This window comes from Schistocerca gregaria, chromosome 1 (genome assembly GCF_023897955.1).
Source record: "Schistocerca gregaria isolate iqSchGreg1 chromosome 1, iqSchGreg1.2, whole genome shotgun sequence".
NCBI classification, from domain to species: domain Eukaryota; kingdom Metazoa; phylum Arthropoda; class Insecta; order Orthoptera; family Acrididae; genus Schistocerca; species Schistocerca gregaria.
The window spans coordinates 895,522,350-895,549,343 of record NC_064920.1 but is presented as its reverse complement, the minus strand read 5'-3'; the positions used below and the strand labels follow the sequence as shown (position 1 = coordinate 895,549,343).

Genomic DNA, 26,994 nt, shown 5'->3' with positions numbered 1-26,994 from the left:
AATTTACACTAAGGACAATACACACACCCATGCCCAAGGGAGAGCTCGAACCTCCGACGGGGGAAGCCGCGCGAACCGGGGCAAGGCATCTAAGACCGCACGGCTACCCCGCGCGGCCATCTGGTACAGAATGTCAGAAGGGGGTTATTTCCACAGGTATGACTCAAGTGTCACTCAGATTACTTATAAGAGGCATTATACTACGTACACGTGGAGATCACATTTCCACTGCAAGCTAGATGATGATGAAGTCTCATACTCCTTGACAGAGTGTAGAGGAACGATGCGGGAGACCCGCACCGCCGTACTAGGCAATGTCCTAGTGGAGGTGGTTCTCCACTGCCTTCCTCCGACCGTAATGGGGATGAATGGTGATGATGAAGACGACACAAGAACACCCAGTCATCTCGAGGCAGGTGAAAATCCCTGACCTCGCCGGGTATCGAACCGAGGACCCTGTGCTCGGCAAACGAGCTGCCGACTGCAAGCTAGAAACAGCCGAGAAACGCTCACGAATGACAATGTTTTAATTGGCTCGTCGTGACGAGGAAAATCACATTACTGGTTGCACACACACTACTAGCATTGATAAACTAAATATACAATAGGTTACACAAATGAAGAAGTGGTCGATCTCATTCCGAAAGTATGAGTATCCTGAAACAAATGGTTCAAATGGCTCTAAGCACTATGGGACTTAACATCTGAGGACATCAGTCCCCTAGACTTAGAACTACCTAAACCTAACTAACCTAAGGACATCACACACATCCATGCCCGAGGCAGGGTTCGAACCTGCGACCGTAGCAGCAGCGCGGTTCCAGACTGAAGTGCCTGGAACCGCTCGGCCTCCGCGGCCGGCTATCCTGAAACATTGTGGTGATTTGATATATTGAATTTGTTGAAATTTATTGCTCACAAGGCAGACGCACAGTCGTGACAGTGTTTTCCGAACGACGCGACTCTTCTCCTCACAAGGCACATCTGGCTAGCTTCTGCATTTCTGTCGCGCGCGTTATTCACAGCTACTGACAATACGTGGCGATTGTGGTGTGCGACGGATCGGTTGTTTACTTTCCTCAATAACAGCTATTTTATTCGTGAATCACACATCGTCAGTCTGGCAAGCCCAAATGTAAGTAACCAGCACGTGCGCGTCATTCCGCTGGAAGAGTACGCTCGTCATTATTTTTATACTGCGCAGATGAAGAAAATGTATAAAATTCTTTAGTAAGTTTCCATTCCAGTCGTTCAATGTTAAAAATACGATGGGTTCCGACCAAAATTGCAGCAGAACTGGCGATTTGTTTTTGTGTGAATAGTTAACCTTTCCTCGTTCGAAGAAGCATCACTATTTATGAGTAACGGCGACATTTCTCTTGTTGACAGGTTTAATTCTGCTTCTTTTGCTAAATCACGGTGTAATTTGCACCAACACATCTTGGAGCAGACTGATTTCTGAAACAAAGTGTCTCATTAAACAAGCAATTGGCGACCAAAGGGCTCAATAGCTTATGGACAACCTCATTGTGTCGGTTTGCAACAACATAAGAGAAGAAATTTCATGTTTATTTTCATACTGGGAAATTCTCGTTTCACTAGTTGTGGATGACTCTTAAAAAATTAGTCACTGGAGTGAAAACTGTGGGGTCCTCCTGCCTACTCGTCTCGTATAGGGTGCTAAAGGATACCGCGTTCTCGGAATGCTGTACAACAATTCAAGCAAAACACATTAATAGTTTTTATTACAATAAAGAAGATAGACAACACTTAACTTTGTACTACACGATCGTGTAGCAAGCGAGGGGCGACAGGCAAACAGTCAGTGTCTTTCTCTGTATACTATGTCCATACAAGCAATGGATATGGATCACTAATAACGTTGCTCCTGTGGTGGTGCGGTCCTAGTGAGGGGACTGTTGGCTGACGTCGTCTCACAGCCTTCTCTGCTCTTGTGCCGGCACTTGTCTATATTCCGGAACAAATACAATAAAATAAAAAGTATAACTTTTGATATATCGCCATAGATGAGAAAGTTCTGTGTGTTTACGTATTGGCAAAATACTCTCCTCCTTCTGTGCTATCATTCATCAAAATCTCGTCTCGATGTCCCGAACCGTTCAGGAGATACGAGGGATATTATGAATGTTTTATACTCGCAGGCGTGCCATCGGGAGTGAACGCACTACATACGGTCCATTTTCTCGAGTTCGGAGACAGATAGAGACTTTCTCCCAAGTCTAAAGAAAAATTCAGTATGTTAGCTAAATGCATACGCAGCAACACATGGCGTAATATGCACGGAACACAAAAACGTACCGACCGCTATTGTTCAGAGCAAACTTTTCGAATTTTGCAAGGTGCCTTTTTTAAATATGTGAAACATTTTTACCGGATAGTTTCTGCAAAATCATTTAAGAAAGATTATAGGTTGCACTCTTCGATTCTGTCAGCGCAGCGCGTTGCCAACCGCCGCGGGCGAAGTTTGTGTGCGCATCTCAATATGCGCAGGATCTGCGCGGTACGTGCGGAACGTGAGCGTCGTGCTATATTGTCACTTCACGCGTGCTATACGCGTCTCAATTTGCGCTTAGCCTTACACTTACCACCGCAAATCCCTCAGTGCACCATCTGAGCATCATTCCTATAAAGTTCAGTACCCATACGGTGAATGGTGTTCCATCTACACTGGCTCAAGTAGTGGAAGCTTAATTGTAACCATCCTATATACGAGAGTGTTTTGAAAAGTTCTCGGAATCACCAAGAGAGGTCAGCGCTAGAACGAGTTGTTGGCGTGATATCCACTGGACTGTTGCCTGTAAACACGTGTCCTGTCAGTGCTCTTGGAAAAGAGCTGTGGCCGTAATGTGGTTCTTTGTTGTTACCGCGTAGAGATTTGCAAAGATGGAGAAAATTGAAATTCGAGGAGTAATTAAGTAATTCGTTAGAAGGTATGAATTGTTGTTGTTGTTGCGGTCTTCAGTCCTGAGACTGGTTTGATGCAGCTCTCCGTGCTATACTATCCTGTGCAAGCTTCTTCAACTACCAGTACCTACTGCAACCTACATCCTTCTGAATCTGCTTAGTGTATTCATCTCTTGGTCTCCCTCTACGATTTTTACCCTCCACGCTGCCCTCCAATACCAAATTGGTGATCCCTTGATGCCTCAGAACATGTCCTACCATCCGATCCCTTCTTCTGGTCAAGTTGTGCCACAAACTTCTCTTCTCCCCAATCCTATTCAATACTTCCTCATTAGTTATGTGATCTACCCATCTAATTTTCAGCATTCTTCTGTAGCACCACACTGAGAAAGCTTCTATTCTCTTCTTGTCCAAAATATTTATCATCCATGTTTCACTTCCATACATGGCTACACCCCATACAAATACTTTCAGAAAAGACTTCCTGACACTGAAATCTATACTCAATGTTAACAAATTTCTCTTCTTCAGAAAGGCTTTCCTTGCCATTGCCAGTCTACATTTTATATCCTCTCTACTTCGACCATCATCAGTTATTTTGCTCCCCAAATAGGAAAACTCCTTTACTACTTTAAGTGTCTCATTTCCTAATCTAATTCCCTCAGCATCACCCGACTTAATTCGACTACATTCCATTATCCTCGTTTTGCTTTTGTTGATGTTCATCTTATATCCTCCTTTCAAGACACTTTCCATTCCGTTCAACTGCTCTTCCAAGTCCTTTGCTGTCTCTGGCAGAATTACAATGTCACCGGCAAACCTCAGAGTTTTTATTTCTTCTCCGTGGATTTTAATACCTACTCCGAATTTTTCTTTTGTTTCCTTTACTGGTTGCTCAATATACAGATTGAATAACATCGGGGAGTGGCTACAACCCTGTCTCACTCCCTTCCCAGCCACTGCTTCCCTTTCATGTCTCTCGACTCTTATAACTACCATCTGGTTTCTGTACAAATTGTAAATAGCTTTTCGCTCCCTGTATTTCACCCCTGCCACCTTTAGAATTTGAAAGAGAGTATTCCAGTCAACATTGTCAAACGCTTTCTCTAAGTCTACAAATGCTAGAAATGTAGGTTTGCCTTTCCTTAATCTTTCTTCTAAGATAAGTCGTAGGGTCAGTATTGCCTCACGTGTTCCAGTGTTTCTACGGAATCCAAACTGATCTTCCCGGAGGTCGGCTTCTACTAGTTTTTCCATTCGTCTGTAAAGAACTCGTGTTAGTATTTTGCAGCTGTGGCTTATTAAACTGATAGTTCGGTAATTTTCACAACTATCAACACCTGCTTTCTTTGGGATTGGAATTATTACATTCTTCTTGAAGTCTGAGGGTATTTCGCCTGTTTCATACATCTTGCTCACCAGATGGTAGAGTTTTATCAGGACTGGCTCTCCCAAGGCCGTCAGTAGTTCCAATGAAATGTTGTCTACTCCGGGTACCTTGTTTCGACTCAGGTCTTTCAGTGCTCTGTCAAACTCTTCACGCAGTATCGTATTTTCCATTTCATCATCATCTACATCCTCTTCCATTTCCATAATATTGTCCTCAAGTGCATCGCCCTTGTATAGACCCTCTATATACTCCTTCCACCTTCCTGCTTTCCCTTCTTTGCTTAGAACTGGGTTTCCATCTGAGCTCTTGATGTTCATACAAGTGGTTCTCTTATCTCCAAAGGTCTCTTTAATTTTCCCGTAGGTAATATCTATCTTACACCTAGTGAGATAAGCCTCTACATTCTTACATTTGTCATCTAGCCATCCCTGCTTAGCCATTTTGCACTTCCTGTCGATCTCATTTTTGAGACGCTTGTATTCCTTTTTGCCTGCTTCATTTACTGCATTATTATATTTTCTCCTTTCATCAATTAAATTCAGTATTTCTTCTGTTACCCAAGGATTTCTACTAGCCCTCGTCTTTTTACCTACTTGATCCTCTGCTGCCTTCACTACTTCATCCCCCAGAGCTACCCATTCTTCTTCTACTGTATTTCTTTCCCCCATTCCTGTCAATTGTTCCCTTATGCTCTCCCTGAAACTCTGTACAGCCTCTGGTTTAGTCAGTTTATCCAGGTCCCATCTCCTTAATTTCCCACATTTTTGCAGTTTCTTCAGTTTTAATCTACATGTCATAACCAATATATTGTGGTCAGAGTCCATATCTGCCCCCGGAAATGTCTTACAATTTAAAACCTGGTTCCTAAATCTCTGTCGCACCATTATATATTCTATCTGATACCTTTTAGTATCTCCAGGGTTCTTCCATGTATACAACATTCTTTCATGATTCTTAAACCAAGTGTTAGCTAAGATTAAGTTGTGCTCTGTGCAAAATTCTACCAGGCGGCATCCTCTTTCATTTCTTAGCCCCAATCCATATTCACCTACTATGTTTCCTTCTCTCCCTTTTCCTACACTCGAATTCCATTCACTCATGACTATTAAATTTTCGTCTCTCTACACTATCTGAATAATTTCTTTTATTCCATCATACATTTCTTCAATTTCTTCGTCATCTGCAGAGCAAGTTGGCATATAAACTTGTACTACTGTAGTAGGTGTGGGCTTCGTATCTGTCCTGGCCACAATAATGCGTTCACTATGCTGTTTGTAGTAGCTTACCCGTACTCCTATTTTCTTATTCATTATTAAACCGACTCCTGCATTACCCCTATTTGATTTTGTGTTTATAACCCTGCAGTCACCTGACCAAAAGTCTCGTTCCTCCTGCCACCGAACTTCACTAATTCCCACTATATCTAACTTTAACCTATCCATTTCCCTTCTTAAATTTTCTAACCTACCTGCCCGATTAAGGGATCTGACATTCCACTCTCCGATCCGTAGAACGTCAGTTTTCTTTCTCCTGATAACGACATCCTCTTGAGTAGTCTCCGCCCGGATATCCAAATGGGGGACTATTTTATCTCTGGAATATTTTACCCAAGAGGAAGCCAACATCATTTAATCATACAGTAAAGCTGCATGGTCTCGGGAAAAATTACGGCCGTAGTTTCCCCTTGCTTTCAGCCGTTCGCAGTACCAGCACAGCAAAGCCGTTTTGGTTATTGTTGCAAGGCCAGATCAGTCAATCATCCAGACTGTTGCCCTTGCAACTACTGAAAAGGCTGCTGCCCCTCTCCAGGAACCACACGTTTGTCTGGCCTCTCAACAGATACCCCTCCGTTGTGGTTGCACCTACGGTACGGCTATATGTATCACTGAGGCTCGCAAGCCTCCCCACCAACGGCAAGATCCATGGTTCATGGGGGGGGGAGGGGGGGGGGGCGGGGGGGGAGAGAAGATATGAAAGCAAAGGATATTATGCCGATTTCTACAATACACTGGGGGACTTTGCTGCTTCATATTCAACTGTTGCCAAGTGGATGAATGAATTTAAATACGATCGGGAGGGCTTAGACGATGTTCTACGAAGTGGGCGGCCAAGATGTGTCACTACTCCAGAAATCATTGCAAAAGTGCACAAAATGATCATGGAGGATCGTCGATTGAAAGTGCAAGAAATTGCTCACGTTTGCCAGATGTCATCTGAAAGGGTATATCACATTTTAACTGAAGAATTAGAAATGAAAAAAATTATCTGCAAGATGGGTGCCGCGCCTTTTGACGCTGGATCATAAACGCATGAGAATGGACATAGCGGAACAATGTTTGACCCGTTTTAGGAGAAATAAACATTTTTTTGCCTCGTTTTTTGACCACAGATGAAACTTGGGTGCACTACTATACCCAAGAGATAAAACAACAGTCAAAGCAGTGGAAACATGATGATTCTCCGCCACCAAAGAAAGCAAAGACAATTCCTTCGGCGGGAAAGGTCATGGCATCAGTGTTCTGGGATGCAAAGGGGATTCTGTTTGTAGACTATCTCTCAACTGGGCAAACAATTACTGGAGAATACTATGCCAACCTCCTGGACAAACTGCAACAAAAAATATGCGAAAAACGGCCAGGTTTAGCAAGGACGAAAGTCATCTTGCATCAAGACAATGCGAGCCTGCACACATGTGACGCCGTGACAAAATTATGTATGGTATGAATTGTTGCGACACTCGCCTTATTCATCTGATATGGCTCTGTCAGGCTTCCATCTCTGCCCAAAACTGAAGATTTTTTTTGGTAGACGAAGATTCATTTCAAACGAAGAATTTGTAGCCGGAGTTGACAATATTTTGCAGGCCTGGAGGAAACATATTTTCGGGATGGGATCAAGGCAATGGAGCATCATTGGACCAAGTGCATTAATCTGGGAGCTAGTTTTCACAAAATTTTCCCTGGTAGTGATCGCACCACAACATCAGCCCGAAGCTCTGTAGATCCAGAAAACAGCGGTGATGGATTTCAGGAAAAGTAGGAATACTGGGCCAACTTTCGGGCTGTCACACAGTTATGATCTACCACTATCCTCGCTGCTACATAGTATACCACTATATTCCCCTCGAAAATACAGAGCGTTCAAAAATTCACTGCCCAAACTGAGGCTTTTCGCGAACGGAGCGACTCAAAAGCATCTCGTTGCTGACATGAGATGGTAACGGTTCCTGCATAGTAAGGGCTGGCAAATGGTGCGACTGCAGAGTAAAGGTGGATTCACAGTTATTGGAATGTCGTCGTCACATGAGTATCACGTTTTTGAGCTTCGACGGCCAGAGGAACCAGTTTTGACACTACACGGCACGTCAACGTCGAAAAAACGTCGTGATGTTACGGCTGGTCCATAAAATACCCATCAGAGCCGCTATTTCGTAGTTCGTGGTAGATCGTCGTAAAAGGCCGAAATTTAGTTGAAAGCAGCTTGCAATCATTGCTGTTGCACTTGATGTTGAGGAACAGGAATAGCAAGCAACAAGAGTCTATGTTAAATAAGGAAGGAAAGGTCCACACTCTTTACAAGGAGCTGGAACAGGAGTAGTCATCGTCGTATAAATATTTCAGAGTGTGTAAATAATAGTTTTTTTGCCTGTTAAGCAAGATGCAAATAAAAATTACAAATAGAAATTCTCGATTGAGACGTGCAATATCACCATGGCAGAAGCTGACGGTTTAACGTTTGTCTACATGCACCGTTTTGCTGAACTGAATAAAGCAAATACAGAGCTGCTACTTGCAGGCATCAACAGGGAAATATCACGTGGCTCTGTCAGTGGCCCAACGAAACATTCTTCCCGAGAAAGCCTGACGTGACGCTGACGTGACATGACATGTCGATGACCTTCCGTTGACGGCTTGTGTGATGCCACCATTTGGACTACAGAGTAGAATCTTTCGACGCGACGGGCGTGACGGTGACATTGCGTCACGTGTGAATCCACCTTAATTCACCAGCACATCGCTTGCAACATCTTGCCAACTACTTGCCAGCGACTCGGCGTCGGCGTTGGCAATGGCCTGAGTTGCGTCGCGTCCTCGAACACGGCACTGCATTGGTTTAATCTGAAGGTTCTGAACATTAGGTTTGTACAGGAAGTGGAGATAACATCCCATTTTATGCAACTGCAAGCTCCCAGGCTACTGCAGGAGAGATTTTATAGAGATAGTGGGGTGTGAAGTGGGAGAAAAATTTTATATTGCATACGTAGTGTACTCTGGACAAACCACCATCACAGATTTCCGTGCATATAACTATCAAGATATTTGGGTTTTAAAAATAAAACGTTACATCGGGTTATGGTGGGAGAAGTCAATTGCGCCATATCACTGTAGCACTGTTCAGTCGTTCTATTCAAAGCAACGAATTTCGTATCTGTCTGTTACAGATCCTTGGCTACTACATACAGTTAGCAGTTTATACTTCTTTGAATGTATGAATGTATCCAGAATTTTCTTCGTGTTCTTATTCGTGTATAGTAATAACAGAGAACCACATCTTCTTCTGTGCTCGATATGCCGAGTGTAACCAGAAGATGGTCGGGTACGACAAACAATTCTTCCTGTCCTCGACGCTCGCACGCAGCAACTGCAGTTCCCCAATTTTGAGTTGCCTGTTTTGCGGAACTGAGTTGTGAGCCAGTAGGCAACAGTTTGCCGACGTAGAACGCCTACCCTTTGCGTTCCTTTCAGCCTCTCGATGTGCGGACGGCCTGACAGTTACTATGCCAGCGGAAACAACAGTCATGTTACGTTAAGCAACCAAGTGTCCGCGCGGAGCATCCGCAATGTCCTGGTTGTGGCTCAAAATAAAGCAATGTGTTTCAGTTCCTTATTGTTCTGATCAGTGCTAGAAAATGATCAACATGCTGAATTACCTTACGCACAGAGCAGGTATTAATGTAGTTGCGCGTACCGCTTGCGATGGAAAATGAGTGATCTGTTCTGTACGTGTATTGTAGCAAGAACTCCTGCAACTACACTGACGGAAAAAATTCGCAGCACCAAATAATAACTAACGTAGAGTTATAAAATTTCGTGAATACATTTTTCTGTGTAACACATTCAAATGATTATACACTACTGGCCATGAAAATTGTTACACCGCGAAGATGACGTGCTACGGACGCGAAATTTATACGATAGGAAGAAGATGCTGTGACATGCAAATGATTAGCTTTTCAGAGCATTCACACAAGGTTGGCGCCGGTGGCGACACCTACGACGTGCTGAAATGAGGCAAATTTCCAACTGATTTTTCATACACAAACAGCAGTTGACCGGCGTTGCCTGATGACACTTTGTTGTGATACCTCATGTAAGGAGGAGAAATGCGTACAATCACATTTCCGACTTTGATAAAGGTCGGATTGTAGCCTATCGCGATTGCGACATTTATCGTATCGCGACATTGCTGCTCGTGTTGGTCGAGATCCAATGACTGTCAACAGAATATGGAATCGGTGGATTCAGCAGGGTAATACGGAACGTCGTGCTGGATCCCAACGGCCTCGTATCACTAGCAGTCGAGATGACAGGCATCTTATCCACATGGTTGTCAACGGATCGTGCAGCAGCATCTCGAGCCCTGAGTCAACAGATGGGGACATTTGCAAGACAACAACCATCTGCACGAACAGTTCGACGATGTTTGCTGCAGCATAGCTTATCAGCTCGGAGACCATGGCTACGGTTACCCTGGACGCTGCATCACAGACAGGAGCGCCTGCGATGATGAACTCAACGATGAACCTGGGTGCACGAATGACGAAACGCCATTTTTTCGGATGAATCCAGGTTCTGTTTACAGCATCATGATGGTCGCATCCGTGTTTGGTGACATCACGGTGAACGCACAATGGAAGTGTGTATTCGTCATGGCCATACTGGCGTATCAGCCGGCGTGATGGCATGGAGTGCCATTGGTTACACGTCTCGGTCACCTCTTGTTCGCATTGACGGCACTTTGAACAGTGGACGTTACATTTCAGATGTGTTATGACCCGTGGCTCTACCCTTCATTCGATCCCTGCGAAACCCTACATTTCAGCAGGATAATGCACGACCCCTAGTTGCAGGTCCTGTACGGGCCTTTGTGGATACAGAAAATTTTCGACTGCTGCCCTGGCCAGCACATTCTCCAGATCTCTCACCAATTGAAAACGTCTGGTCAATGGTGGCTGAGCAACTGGCTCGTCACAATACGCCAGTCACTACTCTTGATTAACTGTGGTATCGGGTTGAAGCTGCATGGGCAGCTGTACCTGTACACGCCATCCAAGCTCTGTTTGACTTAATGTCCAGGCGTATCAAGGCCGTTATTACGGCCAGAGGTAGTTGCTCTGGGTACTGATTTCTCGGGATCTATGCACTCAAATTGCGTGAAAATGTAAATGTCAGTTCTAGTATAATATATTTGTCCAATGACTACCCGTTTGTCGTCTGCATTTCCTCTTGGTGTAGCACTTTTAATGGCGAGTAGTGTAATTGCAACATCACAAGTTAATATTAGCGCGAGGCAAGCCATTGCCAAAATGAAATTCTGGCACATTTATAACCGGTGTAGTCGCCAGAATGTTGCATGCAAGCGTTGGTGCATTGCATAGTAAAGATGTCGGATGTCAGTTTGTGGGATGGAGTTCCATGCCTGTTGCATTGTCGGTTAGTACAGGGACGATTAATGCTGGTTGTGGATGACGCTGGAATTGTCATCCGACGATGTCCCATATGTGCTAGATTGGAGACAGATCTCGTGATCGAGGAGGCCAAGACATATTGTATAGCATGTTGGGTTACAACAGCAGTATGTGGGCGAGCGTTGTCCTATTGGAAAACACACCCTGAAATGCTGTTCATGAATGGCAACACAACAGGTCGGATCACAAGATGTACAGATCTGCAGTCAGGATACGTGGGACAACCACGAGAGCACTCCCGCTCTCATAAAAACTCGCACCCCATACTATAACTCCAGGTTTAGGTCCAGCGTGTCTAGCACGCAGACAGGCTGGTTGCAGTCCTTCAACTGGCCTCCTAACCAACATACAGCCAGCACTCGCACCGAGGCAGAACTACCTCTCATCGGAAAACATAACAGATCTCCACCATGAGCTCTCGCTTGACCCCAGTGTAGTCACAGATGCCGTTGGTTTGAGGTTAGTGGAATGCTCGCTACGGGGCGCGTGGCGCGGAGCTGTCCTTGAAGTAACCAGTTTTTAACAGTCCGTTCTGTCATTGTGATCCCAAATGCGGCTGAAATTACTGCTGCAGATGCAGTACGAAACGCCAAAGCTGTTCGCCGAACACAATGTTCTTCCGCCCCAGTAGCCCCAGGTGACTGCCAGAAGTCCAGTTATCTTGCGACCGTACATTCCCGTAACCGCCGCTGCCAGCAATCACGTACAGTGGCTACATTCCTCCCAAGTCTTTCTTCAGTATCGCAGAAGGCACATCCAGCTTCTCGTAGCTCTGTTACACGACCACGTTTAAACTCAGTGAGGTGTTGATAATGGCTTCTTTGTCGCCTTAAATGAATCCTTGAGTAACAGCAGCTCACCACGTCAAATCTCAGTGGTTAAAAACGCCTGCGACCGTTACAGCGTGTATTTAAAGCAAACCTGACTTGCATCTACATAGTCCGCTACTAGTGCACTTTTATGCTATTGGGGCGAAAGTGGTTCTGCGATTCTTTGTTTCATCAGTGGAACTCCTCATCGGAGTCTACAGGAGTAGAACGCATTTGGCTTTCATGTAGTCCCAGAGAAAGGATTTGCGAGTTTGGATGAAGATATTGACGTATATGTAGAAAGAAATCTAATAGGAAGCATTGTCTTGCAGTTCTCTCGGTATGTGCAAAGTTCCAAGTAAATCTGATGCGACCATCAAGCAGGCACTGTAGAGATGTCTGCTGCTTTCTGAACCAGTGCGAACGTCATTACAACAATACTACCTATCTCACAACAACGTTGGTGTAACGACGCTTGAAAGTCGTACTTTTTTGTTTGTCTCTTTCGCCATCCTTAGAGCTCAATCAGTGTGGGTTTCCGATATCTGATTGCTTAACGAAATGTATTTGTTGTTGACTTTGTCGTAATATATCTCATTTTGAGCACGGAATTCTTGAACACCCTGTATTCTGTCATTCAGAGGTGCAAACGAACAAGAAAAGTTTAGGTGGACATCGTCGACGGAACGGCAGAAGACAATTTAACCCTTAATGAAATGTATTTGTAGTTGGAATTTAAATATACCTGCAAACATTCTGTGGGTATATTATTTTTTGGCCATACTGAACAATATAACGTTCTGCTCCAAAGTTCCTAAACGAAATTGGACAGTGGTATTGTTATCAATGGTGCTCCACGGTCAAGTGATGACATGAGAAAATGGGAAATCGTGCGTGCTAAATGACTAAAACCGTAAGTGCATGGTTTACAGCCTGGGTCAGCTTTGCAGTAATTATTGAATACTAAAAAAGAAAAAAGTCAGAACATAGCCGATGGTAATGTTACTTGCTGGGGCAATCAGAGTCAATATTCTGAATCGCTCAAAAAATTCAGATAACCGGTTTGAAAGATCTTGTTCAATAACATATCGGAAGCATAGAATTGGCGCAGCTTCTTCGGGTCTTTCAAGAAATCAGTACCAATTTTTTTAGGGATAGGAAAGCTTCAAAAGGAGGTCAAGATGTGAAGTCTGTCCGACTCGTACTGATAGGAAAACCTAAAAACCGATGCGAAATTTTTATTTGTATTCAACATGTTGATTTTGTATGTGAAACTGTAATTGTGTGGTCTAGTCAGAAATTATATTGTATATTTTTACCACATTTCGTGCAGTGAATAACTTTCTCCGATATTTGTCAATTTCATTTTGATTAATCATTTTTGGGATCTGTGCCACCCCTAAACAGGTTAGTGCAACTTAAAAATGCCATCATAGCTGAGTGTTAATGCCCTGAAAGACGTTGAGTTAGATGCCTCGTGTTTTGTCTGTTCCACCAATCTGAGCAAGTTCCGCAAGAAGTACCAAGCTACAGTGCGCATATAGTACACATGGTGAAGAAAATCATTCGGCCAATGATGTCAAAGTGACATCAAATGAAGCTTAATTTTCCAAATAACCCATAAATCGGGAACGCACTAGTGTGTAGCTGCGGCCATAAAACGACAACCAATGAGCGATGAGCGCATGAAAGAGAGTGTATTTAACCCGCTACGGAGTGCAGAAACTAATTAAATCAGCTAAAGATAAAGATTTCAACTGAACACTTCAGGCTAGACAACTTTAAATTTTTATTCTTGCCTGGTAACGTAAGACGAGAATTTTCAGTGATGTTTATTTTTATTTGTGTTTATTTATTTATTTATTCCTGATCTGTTGATTTAGCAAACAAAAGAATTGCATGGCTATGGAACGAGTCATGTTTAACAAAGTACAAAATAACATTAGAAATAGATATATTGTAATCATACATGTCAACAGTAACTGAATATGATAATTTCAAACTGTAACGTAACATGTGTACAAGTATAAAATATGCTAATAGTACAAACATGAGCATTTACTACAGCGAAACGGAAGAACAAAAAAATAAATACATACATTACAGTAATTTTAAGTATCCAATTGCTAAAATTAAATTACATCCTTAAACTGAGCTAAAACAATTTCAGTGATAAAATAGGCTGTAATATTCCTTTAAGAAGTGGTAATAATAAATACTATGTTGAAAGCCAAAGAAACTGGTACACCTGGCTAACATCGTGTAGGTCCCCCGCGATCACGCAGAAATGTCACATTACGACGTGGCATGGACTCGACTAATGTCTGAAGTAGTGCTAAAGGGAACTGACACCATGAATCCTGCAAGGCTGTCCATAAATCCGTAAGAGTACGAGGCGGTGGACATCTCTTGTGATCAGAACGTTGCAAGACATCCCAGATATGTTCAATACTGTTGATGTGTGGAGTGTTGGTGGCCAGCGGAAGTGTTTAAACTGAGAAGAGTGTTCCTGGAGCCACTCTGCAGCAATTCTGGACGTGTCCTGCTGAAATTGCCCAAGTGCCGTCGGAATGCACAATGAGCATGAATGGATGCAGCTGATCAGACACGATGCTTACGTACGTGTCACCTGTCAGAGTCGTATCTAGACGTATCAGGGGTCCCATATCACTCCAACTGCTCACCAGCCACACCATTACAGGTCCTCCACCAGCTTGAACAATCCCCTGCTGGCATGCAGGGTCCATAGATTCATGTGGTTGTCTCCATACCCGTAACGTTCATCCGGTCGGTACAGTTTTAAACGAGACTCGTCCGATCAGGCAATGTGTTTCCACTCATTAACAGTCCAATGTCGGCGTTGACGGGCCCGGGCGAGGAGTAAAGCTTTGTGTCGTGCTGTCATCAACGGTACACGAGTGGACCTACGGCTTCTAAAGCCCATATCGATATGTTTTGTTGAATGGTTCGCACGCTGACACTTGATGGCCCAGCACTGAAATCTGCAGCAATTTGCGGAAGGGTTGCACTTCCATCATGTTGAACGATTCTCTTCAGTCGTCGTTTGTCCCGGTCTTGTAGGATCTCTTTCCGGCTGCAGCGATATCGGAGATTTGACGTTTTACCGGATTCGTGATATTCACGGTACACTCGTAAAATGGTCGTAAGGGAAAATCCTCACTTCTTCTCTACCTCGGAGATGCCGTGTCCCATCGCTCGTGCACCGACAATAACACCATGTTCAAATTCACTTAAACCTCTATAACCTGCCACTGTAGCAGCAGTCTAACAATTGTGCCAGACACTTGTCTTATATAGGCGTTGCCAACGGCAGCGCTATATTCTGCCTGTTTATATATCTCTTTATTTGAATACACATGCCTATATACCAGTTTCTTTGGCGCTTAAGTGTACATGTAAAGTGTGTCATTCCAAAGCTACAATAAAGATATATTCACACTAAAAAATTCATCAAGAGATTGAACCAAGTTTTCCAGTAGATATTCCTTCAATGTACTCTTGCATTGTGGCATTACACTGATAAGACCTTTTACCTCAGATGGAACACCATTGTGCTTGAGCAGTGAGATTCAAGTTTGTAGCGCGGTCGTGTAGTCTCTTTTGATTTTGTAGCTGGAGGGGTTCTTAATTACAAAGGATAGAAAGGATAGGATTCACTGTGAAGTCAACGATCAAATTTTACGTTTTTAAAAAATACAGTACTTCTGCATTAGTGATTTATGTTAACTACGCTTAAAAGTCGGGCTGCTCATTTCTGAACAACAAATACTTTTTACTGGATAAAACAAGCTTAACTGTCAAATCAACAACTTTAAGGCCCTCCATAAACGGAGCTACTCAAGTGAAACCCGTTGGTAACCAGTCGACTGAGAATTACCACCTGGATTCTGCAGACTGCCTGATTGTAGAGTAAGTCGCCAGTAAATCGCTTGCAACGAGTACCAAGCAACTGCCAACGACATGGTCTGCGCCGTGTCCTTGAGCACAGTTTAATTCGAACATGAAAGAGCAAGTTGAAAACACTGACTTTAAATGGGAAACGAAAAAAAAATCCGATTTTATACAACTACAAACTCCCAGGCTACTGTAGGAGGGATTTGACAGAGAGCGCGTGACCTGAACTGGGAAAAGAATTTCATATTTCATGTACTGTACTCAACCGTCATTACAAAATTACCGGTAAGTCAGTGGGAGCAAATGTACAAAAAATGTAAATCGCACGGGAAGAGTTCTTTTGTTCGCGTATTAGCCTTTGTCGTTCTGTAAAACTATACTGCAAAGTGGAAACGAACAGTAAAAACGGCGGAAAAACTACAGAAAAGCCACAGATCTCCGATACGTGTAAACACAGTGGGTTTCACATACAAATAATTTATCGAGGACAAACCACCGTCACCACAATTCCGTGTATTTAAATGAATGAGATAGACTGATGAGCCAAAATATTATGAATACTGCCCACCTCCTGATGGTGTTGCGGGCGCATGATTCAGTAAGGAAAGAATGTAAGCGGAAGAGAGACGAGTGGGCAGTCATTATAGGGAAGATACAGCGCGCAAATACGGGAATACACTGAAAAGCGATTTTGACAAAGGACACACTGTTGTGGCGCTACGACTCTGAATCTCTGAAACGGCGAGGCTGGTCACCTGTTGGCGTTCGTTTCGGAGCACACCGTTTAAAGACCATTTTTGAACATGAAGCTCCACACCAAACAACCCCTACGTGTTCTGTGTTGACCCAACGACATCGTCAGTAATGGTTGCAGTGGGCAGAGCGTCACTGAGTTTACATCGTAGATCAATAGAAATATGTCGCCTGTCGAATGAATCGCATTTCTTGTTTACACCAGGTGGTTGGGTGCTTAGAAGCCGTCAGCCAGACGAATGACTGCGGGAAACACGCATCGCGCCACAGATGCCGGTCAGTGAAGGCAGAATTGTGCTATGGGGTACACTGAGGTGGGCTTCCATGAGATCTGTGGTGATAAAATCGAAGAACATTACTGCGAGCCACCTGCGTTGCTCAAGCTTGAAGTCTCCCCCTACAGCGACGACATCTTCCAGCAAATGTGCCTCATCTGTACCCACTGGAACACACATGGGGCGCCAGCTGCGTGTCGGTAAACCACCAGGCCTAATTTGTGGGACCTGCTTGACCTGTGCAGAGACATCTGGTGCCACACATTTCTGGAATCCTGTCAAGAACTTGTAGACTGTTGTACTGTCTTTGAAAAATGGAACAACACGCTATTAAACAGGTGGTCATAATGCTTTGGCTCATCGGCGTAGGAGCAATAAGAGAGATCAAGAGGGGCACATCTGGGTTTTCAAAACAAAAGTTAAATTGTGTTATGTCGGAACAAATCAGCCCTGGTTAGTCGTTCTATGAAAACTATGAGTTTCTAGTCAGTATGTTGCAGCTTCTTGGCTGCCACGTGCAGCCTGCAGTTTATATTTCTTCGACTGTAAAGATTTTCTTCGTTTTCTTGTTGGTGTGTAAAAATAATTGAGAACCGTACCTTCCTCTAAGTATGAATCTGTACCTGAAATATCGAGTATAACGAAAAGATGCTAGGGACCGCCGCGCAGTCTGAAGGCGTCTTGTCACGGTTCGCGAGGCTCCCTTCGTCGGAAATTCGAGTCCTCCCTCGAGCTTCGGTGTGTGTCTTGTCCTTAGCGTAAGTTAGATTAGTAGTGCGTAAGCTTAGGGAGCGATGAACTCAGCAGTCTGGCCCCATAAGGCCTTACCACAAATTTCCAAATGCTAGGGTCCGACAAACTATACTCCTTCTCCTCCACACTCAGACACGGTAACTGCAGTTTCTCATTTGAGAGTGCCAAACTTGGTTGCCTAAGTAGATCGTTTGCCCGTTGCCCGTTGTGTTCCTTTTCAGTTGCTCCGTGTGTGGGAGGTTTAAAATACCGTAATGCTACGGTATTCATAAGATCGGTCGCGAAATGAAGAACACTGTGAAAATCAAAAAGTTTTATTAGCAGCAGTTAGTTACATTTCCCGGCTACATAGCCGCTGTTAGAAATTTGTCGTAGCGTTGTACCAACTTCCCAATACACCTATCTTAAAAGGCAGCAGTCTGAGCGTTCCACCAATACTCTACACTGATATACAGCTGGTTGTCTATGCCGGAGTGTTGCGTTCGTAACTAGCGGTTCGGCTGAGCAGAGGGAGCAAATTATCAGCGGTATTGTGAATGAACAAACAATTCCCATCGAAAACGCTGCAGGAGCATCTTCATTGCCCCTGCAGAATATGGCCAGCGTTGCCATGAAGAAGGATACGTTAGGCAGTTGTGTGGGCTGCATGACATCAAACGAAATCTCTCACCAGCCCCTCAAACTTGGCGGGGGACACTATTTCGGCCGGCCGCGGTGGCCGAGCGGTTCTAGGCGCTTCAGTTCGGAACCACGCGGCGGCTACGGTCGTAGGTTCGAATCCTGCCTCGGGCATGGATGTGTGTGATGTCCTTAGGTTAGTTAGGTTTAAGTAGTTTAGGGGACTGATGACCTCACCTGTTAAGTCCCACAGTGCTTAGAGCCATTTGAACACTGTTTCCTAAACATCTTACCGTGACCACTGTGCGCGCAGAACAGAAAAGAGCGACGTGACGCAATCAAAAATGTTCAAATGTGTGTGAAATCTTATGGGACTTAACCGCTAAGGTCATCAGTCCCTAAGCTTACACACTTCTTAACCTAAAGTATCCTAAGGACAAACACACACCCATGCCCGAGGGAGGACTCGAACCTTCGCCGGGACCAGCCGCACAGTCTATGACTGAAGCGCCTAAGACCGCTCGGCTAATCCCGCGCGGCGTGACGCAATCGACGGGCGTTTTAGACACACTGTCCAACACATGTGTGCAAAACTTCATCTTAATTTCACCGTGTTCTCAATTTCGTTGGTGACCGGATCTTACTTTTCGAATAGCATTGTGTTATTTGTTCAGATAATAAGCTGTACTTTGGAAAAACTAACATATTCTCTTGGAGGTTAACTGATTGAGTTATGTTTGTTTATTTTTGTTTTTCACGACACAATAATATTTCGAATTGTCATGTGACAGTGTCGTGAAAATATAAAAATTAAAGTAAATAAGTCGTACCGTAGAAACAATGCGCGATAAGAAGGACGGTGCGTGCTAGCGTACAGTGCAATGTTTTTAATAATGAAATCTAAAGGCCACTTGTTTTAATTTCTGCCAGTGTACACAGAGCGTGGAAGAACATTTTTTTTTTAGTAAGTACAGTAGATCACTAAGTGACGCAAAAACTACAGACACATCCAAACACATTCGCTTACCTGGTAAAATTCCACGTGCTCGTCACTGATTGGCTGTCTTTTTTGACCGTAGCTTCACAATGGTCAACTTTTTAATATGGTTATTTGGATAATTTTGCTCGACTCGACACCCATTACGCTTGTGCTCTCACTTGTTTATTAGCGTTTTTACGTCACAACAGTTAAACACAACATGCATTTCTCAAGCACTTGCCGTTGCATTTCCTCAGTATTATTATCAACCAATACAACGAATGAGACCACCGTGCTTTTTAAAAAAGAACTGACATTGGTTAAGGGGGCAATGAGCTGACATGTCCCACTATACTGCACCCATATGCGCCAGATGGCAGAGGAGGTTATGGCGCCAAGACAACAGTGTGTGATCTGCAAAATAGCAGAGTTATGACTTCACTTTCTTTTTATTTTTTGTTTTGCACTGACCGGTGAAATATCTCTGAAAAACCAGGATCTTCTGTAGGCCGGTACAATGCAGTGGTGTGGGTATTAGAACGAATGGTACACCATATATTATAATACGGCGAGCCTTTGGGACGAACTGAGGCGCTATGAAAGCAGAAACCGGAAATCTGTACAACGATTGTATGATCAAGACGGACTTTCACCCTGTAATTCATTATGAGAGCTTAGCGATTATTAAAAGATTCTGACTAAAAAGTGGGATACCTTCCTCAGCACCTTCAAAATTTTTCCCAAAAATTTTGGCAGGCGACCATCTTCGCGCTCTTTTTAATTTACAACTCTCTCACTCTCACAATCTCCTGAAAATGTAACTCGCTCACACTCATTAGTCGTTCACCCCCATCCACCCCCTCTTGTCTGTTCTAACTCACTCATTCATTTTAGTACCTATTTGTCTCTCTCTGTCACTGTCTCCTGTCCCCTTCCTTCTCCCCTACCACTACTGTCGCCTCTCACTTCCACTGTCTCCATCTCTCTTACTGCTACTATCTCATTCATTCACTCACACTGCTGGTGACTCTTCTCATTGTCATTACCTCACTCTTCCTCGTTGTCATTGCCATAGACTCTACCTCTTTAGTGTCACTGGCTCTTAACCACTTCAACTTTTTCCTTCCCTTTTTCCTCTCGCTCTGGCACTGCCTTAACCCAATCCTGTCACTGTCAACTATGTTCCTCTGCCAGTTCGTTCCTCTTTTTCTCTCACAATGTCATTGTCTCCTTCGCTCTTTCTATTCCACAACCACTGTCTACTATCTTCCAGCATTTATTACACTGCTGGCCATTAAAATTGCTACACCAAGATGAAATGCAGATGATAAACGGGTATTCATTGGACAAATATATTATACTAGAACTGAGATGTGATTACATTTTCATGCAAATTGGGTGCATAGATCATGAGAAATCAGTATCCAGAACAACCACCTCTGGCCGTAATAACGGCTTTGACACACCTGGACATTGAGTCAATCAGAGCTTGGATGGTGTCTACAGGCACAGCTCCCCATGCAGCTTCAACACGATACCACAGTTGATCAAGAGTAGTGACTGGCGTATTGTGACGAGCCAGTTGCTCAGCCACCATTGACCAGACGTTTTCAATTGGTGAGAGATCTGGAGAATGTGCTGGCCAGGGCAGCAGTCGAAAATTTTCTGTAACCAGAAAGGCCCGTTCAGGACCTGCATCATGCGGTCGTGCATTATCCTGCTGAAATGTAGGGTTTCGCAGGGACCGAATGTAGGGTAGAGCCACGGGTCGTAACACATCTGAAATGCAACGTCCACTGTTCAAAGTGCCGTCAATGCGAACAAGAGGTGACCGAGACGTGTAACCAATGGTACCCCATACCATCACGCCAGGTGATACGCCAGTATAGAGATGACGAATACACACTTCCAATGTGCGTTCACCATGATGTCGCCAAACACGGATGCGACCATCATGATGCTGTAAACAGAACATGGATTCATCCGACAAAATGACGTTTTGCCATTCATGCATCCAGATTCATCGTTGAGTTCATCATCGCAGGCGCTCCTGTCTGTGATGCAGTATCAAGGGTAACCGCAGCAGTGGTCTCCGAGCTGATAGTCCATGCTGCTGCAAACGTCGTCGAACTGTTCGTGCAGATGGTTGTTGTCTTGCAAACGTCCCCATCTGTTGACTCAGAGATCGAGACGTGGCTGCACGATCCGTTACAGTCATGCGGATAAGATGCCTGTCATCTAGACTGCTAGTGATACGAGGCCGTTGGGATCCAGCTCGGCGTTCCGTATTAAATTCCTGAACCCACCGATTCCATATTCTACTAACAGTCATTACATCTCGACCAACGAGAGCAGCAATGTCGCGATACGATAAACCGCAATCGTGATAGGCTACGATCCGACCTTTATCAAAGTCCGAAACGTGATCGCACGCATGTCTCCTCCTTACACGACGCATCAGAACAACGTTTCACCAGGCAACGCCGGTCAACTGCTGTTTGTGTATGAGATATCGGTTGGAAACCGATATGCCAGCGCGTTGTAAGTGTTGCCACCGGCGCCAACCTTGTGTGAAAGCTCTGGAAAGCTAATCATTCGCATATCACAGCATCTTCTTCCTGTCGGTTAAATTTCGCGTCTGTAGCACGTCATCTTCGTGGTGTAGCAATTTTAATGGCCAGTACTGTACTTTCCGTCTCTTTCCCACTGTCTCTTTCTCTCTTGGCATAAAAAGCACGAATATGACCGGATTTGGGAAAATTTTTAAAGATGCTGAGGAAGATAGAATGAGGCAGCTGGTACCCCACTTTTCGGTTACTCTTAATCAACAGGAGCATACTCGCCTTTTTTGTGCTACAATAGAAGCATTTTTCTGCTGGTTCCCTTGTTTTCTCTTCTACAACAGGGCATTTCACTCATAAGAAAAAAAATTAATGAGGCAGTAAAATTTTGATTGTTCTCGTACAGTGAAACTGAAATAACGCAAGACTGATTTTACACCTCAAGTCAGATTTTACATGCACAAGAATTTTGCATTTGCTTCAGTACTACAACATGGGGCTCCCAGAACCCTTCTAATGATAACGGAGACGCTTTTAAAGATAAAGAAAATTTTCAAAGCTTTTCGAGATCGGTATCGTAGTAATACGTCGTAAAAATTACAGCCATTTGCTGTGCGGAGCCGACTTGGAATCCGCGGCTCGATAAGCCCCTTAAGGCGCACCGCAGACCACACCTAATGCAAAAAGAACCAACCGATTTGCTCCATTTGCCTAAGATGGAGAAAGTGCGTAATATTGGAAATTTGGCCCTGTAGTGTAGGATAGGGCCCTGTAGTGTAGGATAGCTACAGTAAGACAATCCTTCTGCTGGGTATACAAATGGTCTCTAGCTGAAGGAATGTCTAAAACACTATCACCAATAGAACCGTAGGTATGAGCCCCGGAAAAGCCCGTTTTTATGCGCGGCGTTTTGAAACATTTTCGGCAGAGTAAGCTGTCGCATGCATACCAATTACCCAGTTGTGACGTATGAAAATTTGTCCCGTACCAGAACTCGAACCCGGATTCGCTGCTTATAGCGAGCGGTCGCCTTAACAACTTCGGCTATCTGGGCACGCTTCTCGAGCCCGACCCAAACCTCCATCACCTCACAGTGCACAGAGTACGAGATACGGGTCTGGACTGTGACACGTCTATACCCATTGCAGTTAATGTAGTGAAATTCGCATTTAGTGAAACTACCTCGCCCATATACTACTTATAAATATCATATAGTAGCTTTATGGTAATGCAGATTCAAATTTACGGTATGTTGTTCATCAGTAGAAGCACCCCACAAGGAACATTACTAACAATTGCTACTTACGGCACTTCTACTTGGTGAAGAACGCGTATAGCTATTAGGTGAAGCTGTTTTATCAGAACTATTTCTTAGGGAGCGTGTCGATAGAGCCGAGTAGACTAGCATTCGAAAGGAACGAGGTTCAGAGGTCCGTCTAGTCATCTTGATTTGCGTTAAAAGTTTCTGTAAATCCCTTAAGATACATGCTCGTATGGTCCCTCTGAGAAGTACGTTATTCTTTCCTGTCCGAGCACGTTCTCAGTCACTAATGACCTAGTCGTCGACGGGACGCTAAACCCAAACCGTCATTCCTAAGTAACTGTTTTGCAATGTTATTTTTCGAGGTATCATTCTTACATTTGTATTCACAGTTAAGTGTTGAAGCTGCCTCATTCTAGTGACGACCACCTATAAAACAGAAACATAGAAGATAGCTTAATGTTTTATGATTAAAGCCACAGTACTTTTCAGTGTTCTTCAGACTTAAGTCAGTAGGCGAGGAAATTCGTGGTCATACGACGCTTGGTCAACAGAGATAGATAGCAGACAGGCAGCGAATGAACTGCGATGCCCGTAACCTTGTAGTGACACCGATGCACGGTACAGAGAGGTACCGGCTGTGGGATCACAACAAAATATTCTCCGAAACGCGGAGATGCGTTTGTGAGAGTGTGCGTGTGTTTCTCTTTGGTATGTGTAGGGGGCGATGCTCGGCGAGCTGAACGGCAAGGTTGAGTTGAAGGCCATTGATTTTTCGGGCGAGAGGAGTGGGGCTGGGCTTCGGTAGTAAATTGCAGTGGACTTGCGTACAACAACCTCTGAAGCGCTTCCTGGATGAGTGAAAATGAACTACTTTTTGAATGAAATGGGGTGAAAAAACATGTCATTTGAAGTCTAAGGACTTGTTTAAAGTGTAAGTGTGTGTCATGTTCTGGAGCTGCTTGTCGTTACTGGAAATAGGCTGAAACAGTCGGGCCATAGTCATACACCGAGTGTTTATTTCCTAACCTATAAGGAAATGTGTTGTGGTGCATTTTTTAAATTCATTTTGTGTCGTAAAGAATGCATTGTAATGAGATGTTATGCACACCTCGTCAACTAATGATGCATCAGCCATCTGTTGAACTTTTATCGCCCAGTGCGTTGTTGCACTATTTTCAAAACATAGGTACAAAACATGACAGGCGATTGTCAGTTTGACAGTTTCTGAAGTTAACAGTGACGCGTCGTATTTACGCTTTATTTTAGGAATGTGGCAGTGAATGTACAAGGCAGTATTCTGGTAAAAATACATTTGCTACTATTTGTATGGCTTAGCTGCATGAACATGCTATGCAATATGTAGTATGCTTGATTCGCATCTATTCGCCAATAATGTTCTGGCGTAGATGTAAATGAGCGACAAAAATATACTTTTCGTGTTTTATGAGGGGATTTATCAGTTTTTAGCTCATGCTTCATTATAACGACATACTCTTTTCAAGTCATACAGTTAATGTTTTCTTAAGACTTTGTGAGGATCATCTGCTAATGCGCTTTTGCAAAATGTAATGTTTTACATTGTCATTATACCAAGTAAGAATAATGTTATTAACCTGCTGACAGATCGGTAACGGAGTAACGCGAAGTATATAAAGAGAGTGCAAGCAAGCGGGAGGTCGTTCTTTCACTCATAACACAGTAGTTGCTCCGTTATTTCGTTATTTGTTATGTTAAGTGCAGCTACAACGATGCAGCTAATGTGTTTGTGAAAAATATTTAAGTTATTCCAAGTGTTCACCAAGTACACCAATGTGATGTGAGTGAGCAGCACTATATTAATAATGTGGATATGAGTGGTTGATTGTACTGTACTATCAGGTGTCTCCCGTGGATCATTATTATTATGTTTATATTCTTATGTGGTTGTGTTTTAGCAAAATTTACAGGAATGTAGAATTTAAATGGGCAATTTTACAAGATGTAAAGAAAGTGATATGTTAGTATAAGAAATTTACGGTTTTTATGTTATACTAACGTTTGTTTTGTTTTTATTTTCAGAAGCTATGGAATGAAATTTTATCACAGGCAAGCAGAACTCTGTTTATGGTTCTGCTTAAACGGGAGAGAATGTTTGGACTTGCACTTATGGATGAGATAGCTCCAGAATGCTTTCTAGAAAATCATCTTTATTTTCATCACTTTCATCATGCATAGCAATTGCAGTCGTAGTGATTGTGCTGAATTTCATTGGTTGTGGAAATGGGTACCTGATAATTGTATCAGAAGACGAACCACCTGGAAGTGTAATATTCAATGCAACATTACCAAGGCTTGGATCCAATCGCCATTACAAAATAAACACACACAAAAGTGCAAACTTTGTACATAGGCTACTGCATGTTGATCAAAGTACTGGAAGAGTATCCCTTCGAAGACATCTTGACTGTGATGGAATATATTATTCAAATTTATTCACTATCTACATTGACTCTTTTTCAAACCACACTCGTGGTGTTGATTACTATTCCTTGCCATTAAGGGTATTTGTGAATGGAAAGAGGTGCCAACAACAGCATGATGAGACAGAGCAAGTGAATTATGACACTAGGATTCAATTAAAAATTTCTGAAGCTAAGAAATGGATTAGTGAAACGTTTGCTTCATATGCAATACCAGGCACAGATGGTTGGAGACCAATCTGCTTGCGGAAAAGCCAGTTCATAAACAGCATAGCATCTTTTTTGCCATTGACAATCCACAAAATGTGTCACATTCAGTATTTGGATTCAAGTGATCCACGTTTCTGTATTGAAAAGTCTGCTGGTGATTTGGTTTCCACTTGTGATCAGTGTATTGTTGAACCTCTGTGGAAGGTGACTGTGCGTCTGGAGTACAAGTGCAGTGCTGGTGGACAACCACAGGATCATAGGACCACCCGTGGTGTTGTTTCAGTTGCTGAGCATCGTTTGAAGATAGTGTATCATCATCAAGATTTAAATGACACAGATATTGCTCACAGAGTGAGACGTGAATTGAGAAACCAGTCGCCATATTTTGAACAGGCTTTGTACATTGCATCTGTAATGGAGGAAAAGCCTCCAGGAACAATGGTTATAACAGTTAAAGCAAGAGATCCTGAGAATTCACCAGTTAGTTACTCAATGGTTTCTCTTGTAGACTCACGATCACAGTCAATGTTTGCAGTTGACTCACGGTCTGGTATGGTGACTACTCTGACCAGTCTAGATCGAGAACTACTTGATGTTCACTATTTCCGTGTGACGGCAGTAGATGACTCTTTCCCACCTCGCAGTGGCACAACTACATTACAGATAAATGTTCTCGATGCCAATGATCATGCACCAGTGTTTGAGGCAAGTGAATACGACGCAGCTGTTCGAGAATCTGTGTCTGTAGGGTCAACTGTAATTACTGTGCGAGCCACAGACCTGGACATTGGAAGAAATGGCCAAGTGAGTTTATAATTTTGTGCAGTAGTAAGTAGGCTTATTTTATTTTAGATAACTGTAAGTAAAGACAATTGTGGAACAGTATTCGGTGCCAGTATTAGAGCTTCTTTGCTGTACTCTGCAGTTCATTTAATCAAGTAATAACAGTAGGTTATTACTGCTTGTAAAAGTACGTCCTCCTGCCCAATAACAATCAGTTACCTCAGGTATACTAACTGTAGAGACTACAACTGCATGTTCTCTTTTAAGATACATATATTGGTGACACCACTGAGTACTGTGTGTAGGAATTTGTTCAGGGGCTTCTGTAAATGACTGTAAGACATTCTACATATTCTTCTGTTCCCAGTGTCTCCCGTGCGAAGTACCAAATCACAGTGATTGTGTAACATATCATTGTGTTAAATTTTCATACTTTGTTTTGCATGTATTAAACCAAAATGAGTAACCAGTCCTATATCTGTGGCAAAGGCCTAGGTGCTTTTCAAACATCAAAGTACTAAACTCATTTCTTCTGTTGGCTATGCTGGATTG

General features: G+C 43.4%; 1 protein-coding gene across 2 annotated transcripts in view; it reads left to right on the top strand.

The window, feature by feature from the left end:
• Positions 1-23,678: 23,678 nt before the first annotated feature.
• The window catches only part of LOC126274083 (protocadherin-like wing polarity protein stan), a 358,480-nt gene continuing 355,164 nt past the window's right edge, over positions 23,679-26,994 (top strand). For both annotated transcript variants that reach the window (XM_049977080.1, XM_049977081.1), the window contains exons 1-2: positions 23,679-23,921; positions 25,049-26,463. In XM_049977080.1, coding sequence (XP_049833037.1) covers positions 25,156-26,463 — 1,308 coding nt within the window. In that variant the 5' untranslated portion in view covers positions 23,679-23,921; positions 25,049-25,155. The remainder of the gene's footprint in view (positions 23,922-25,048; positions 26,464-26,994) is intronic.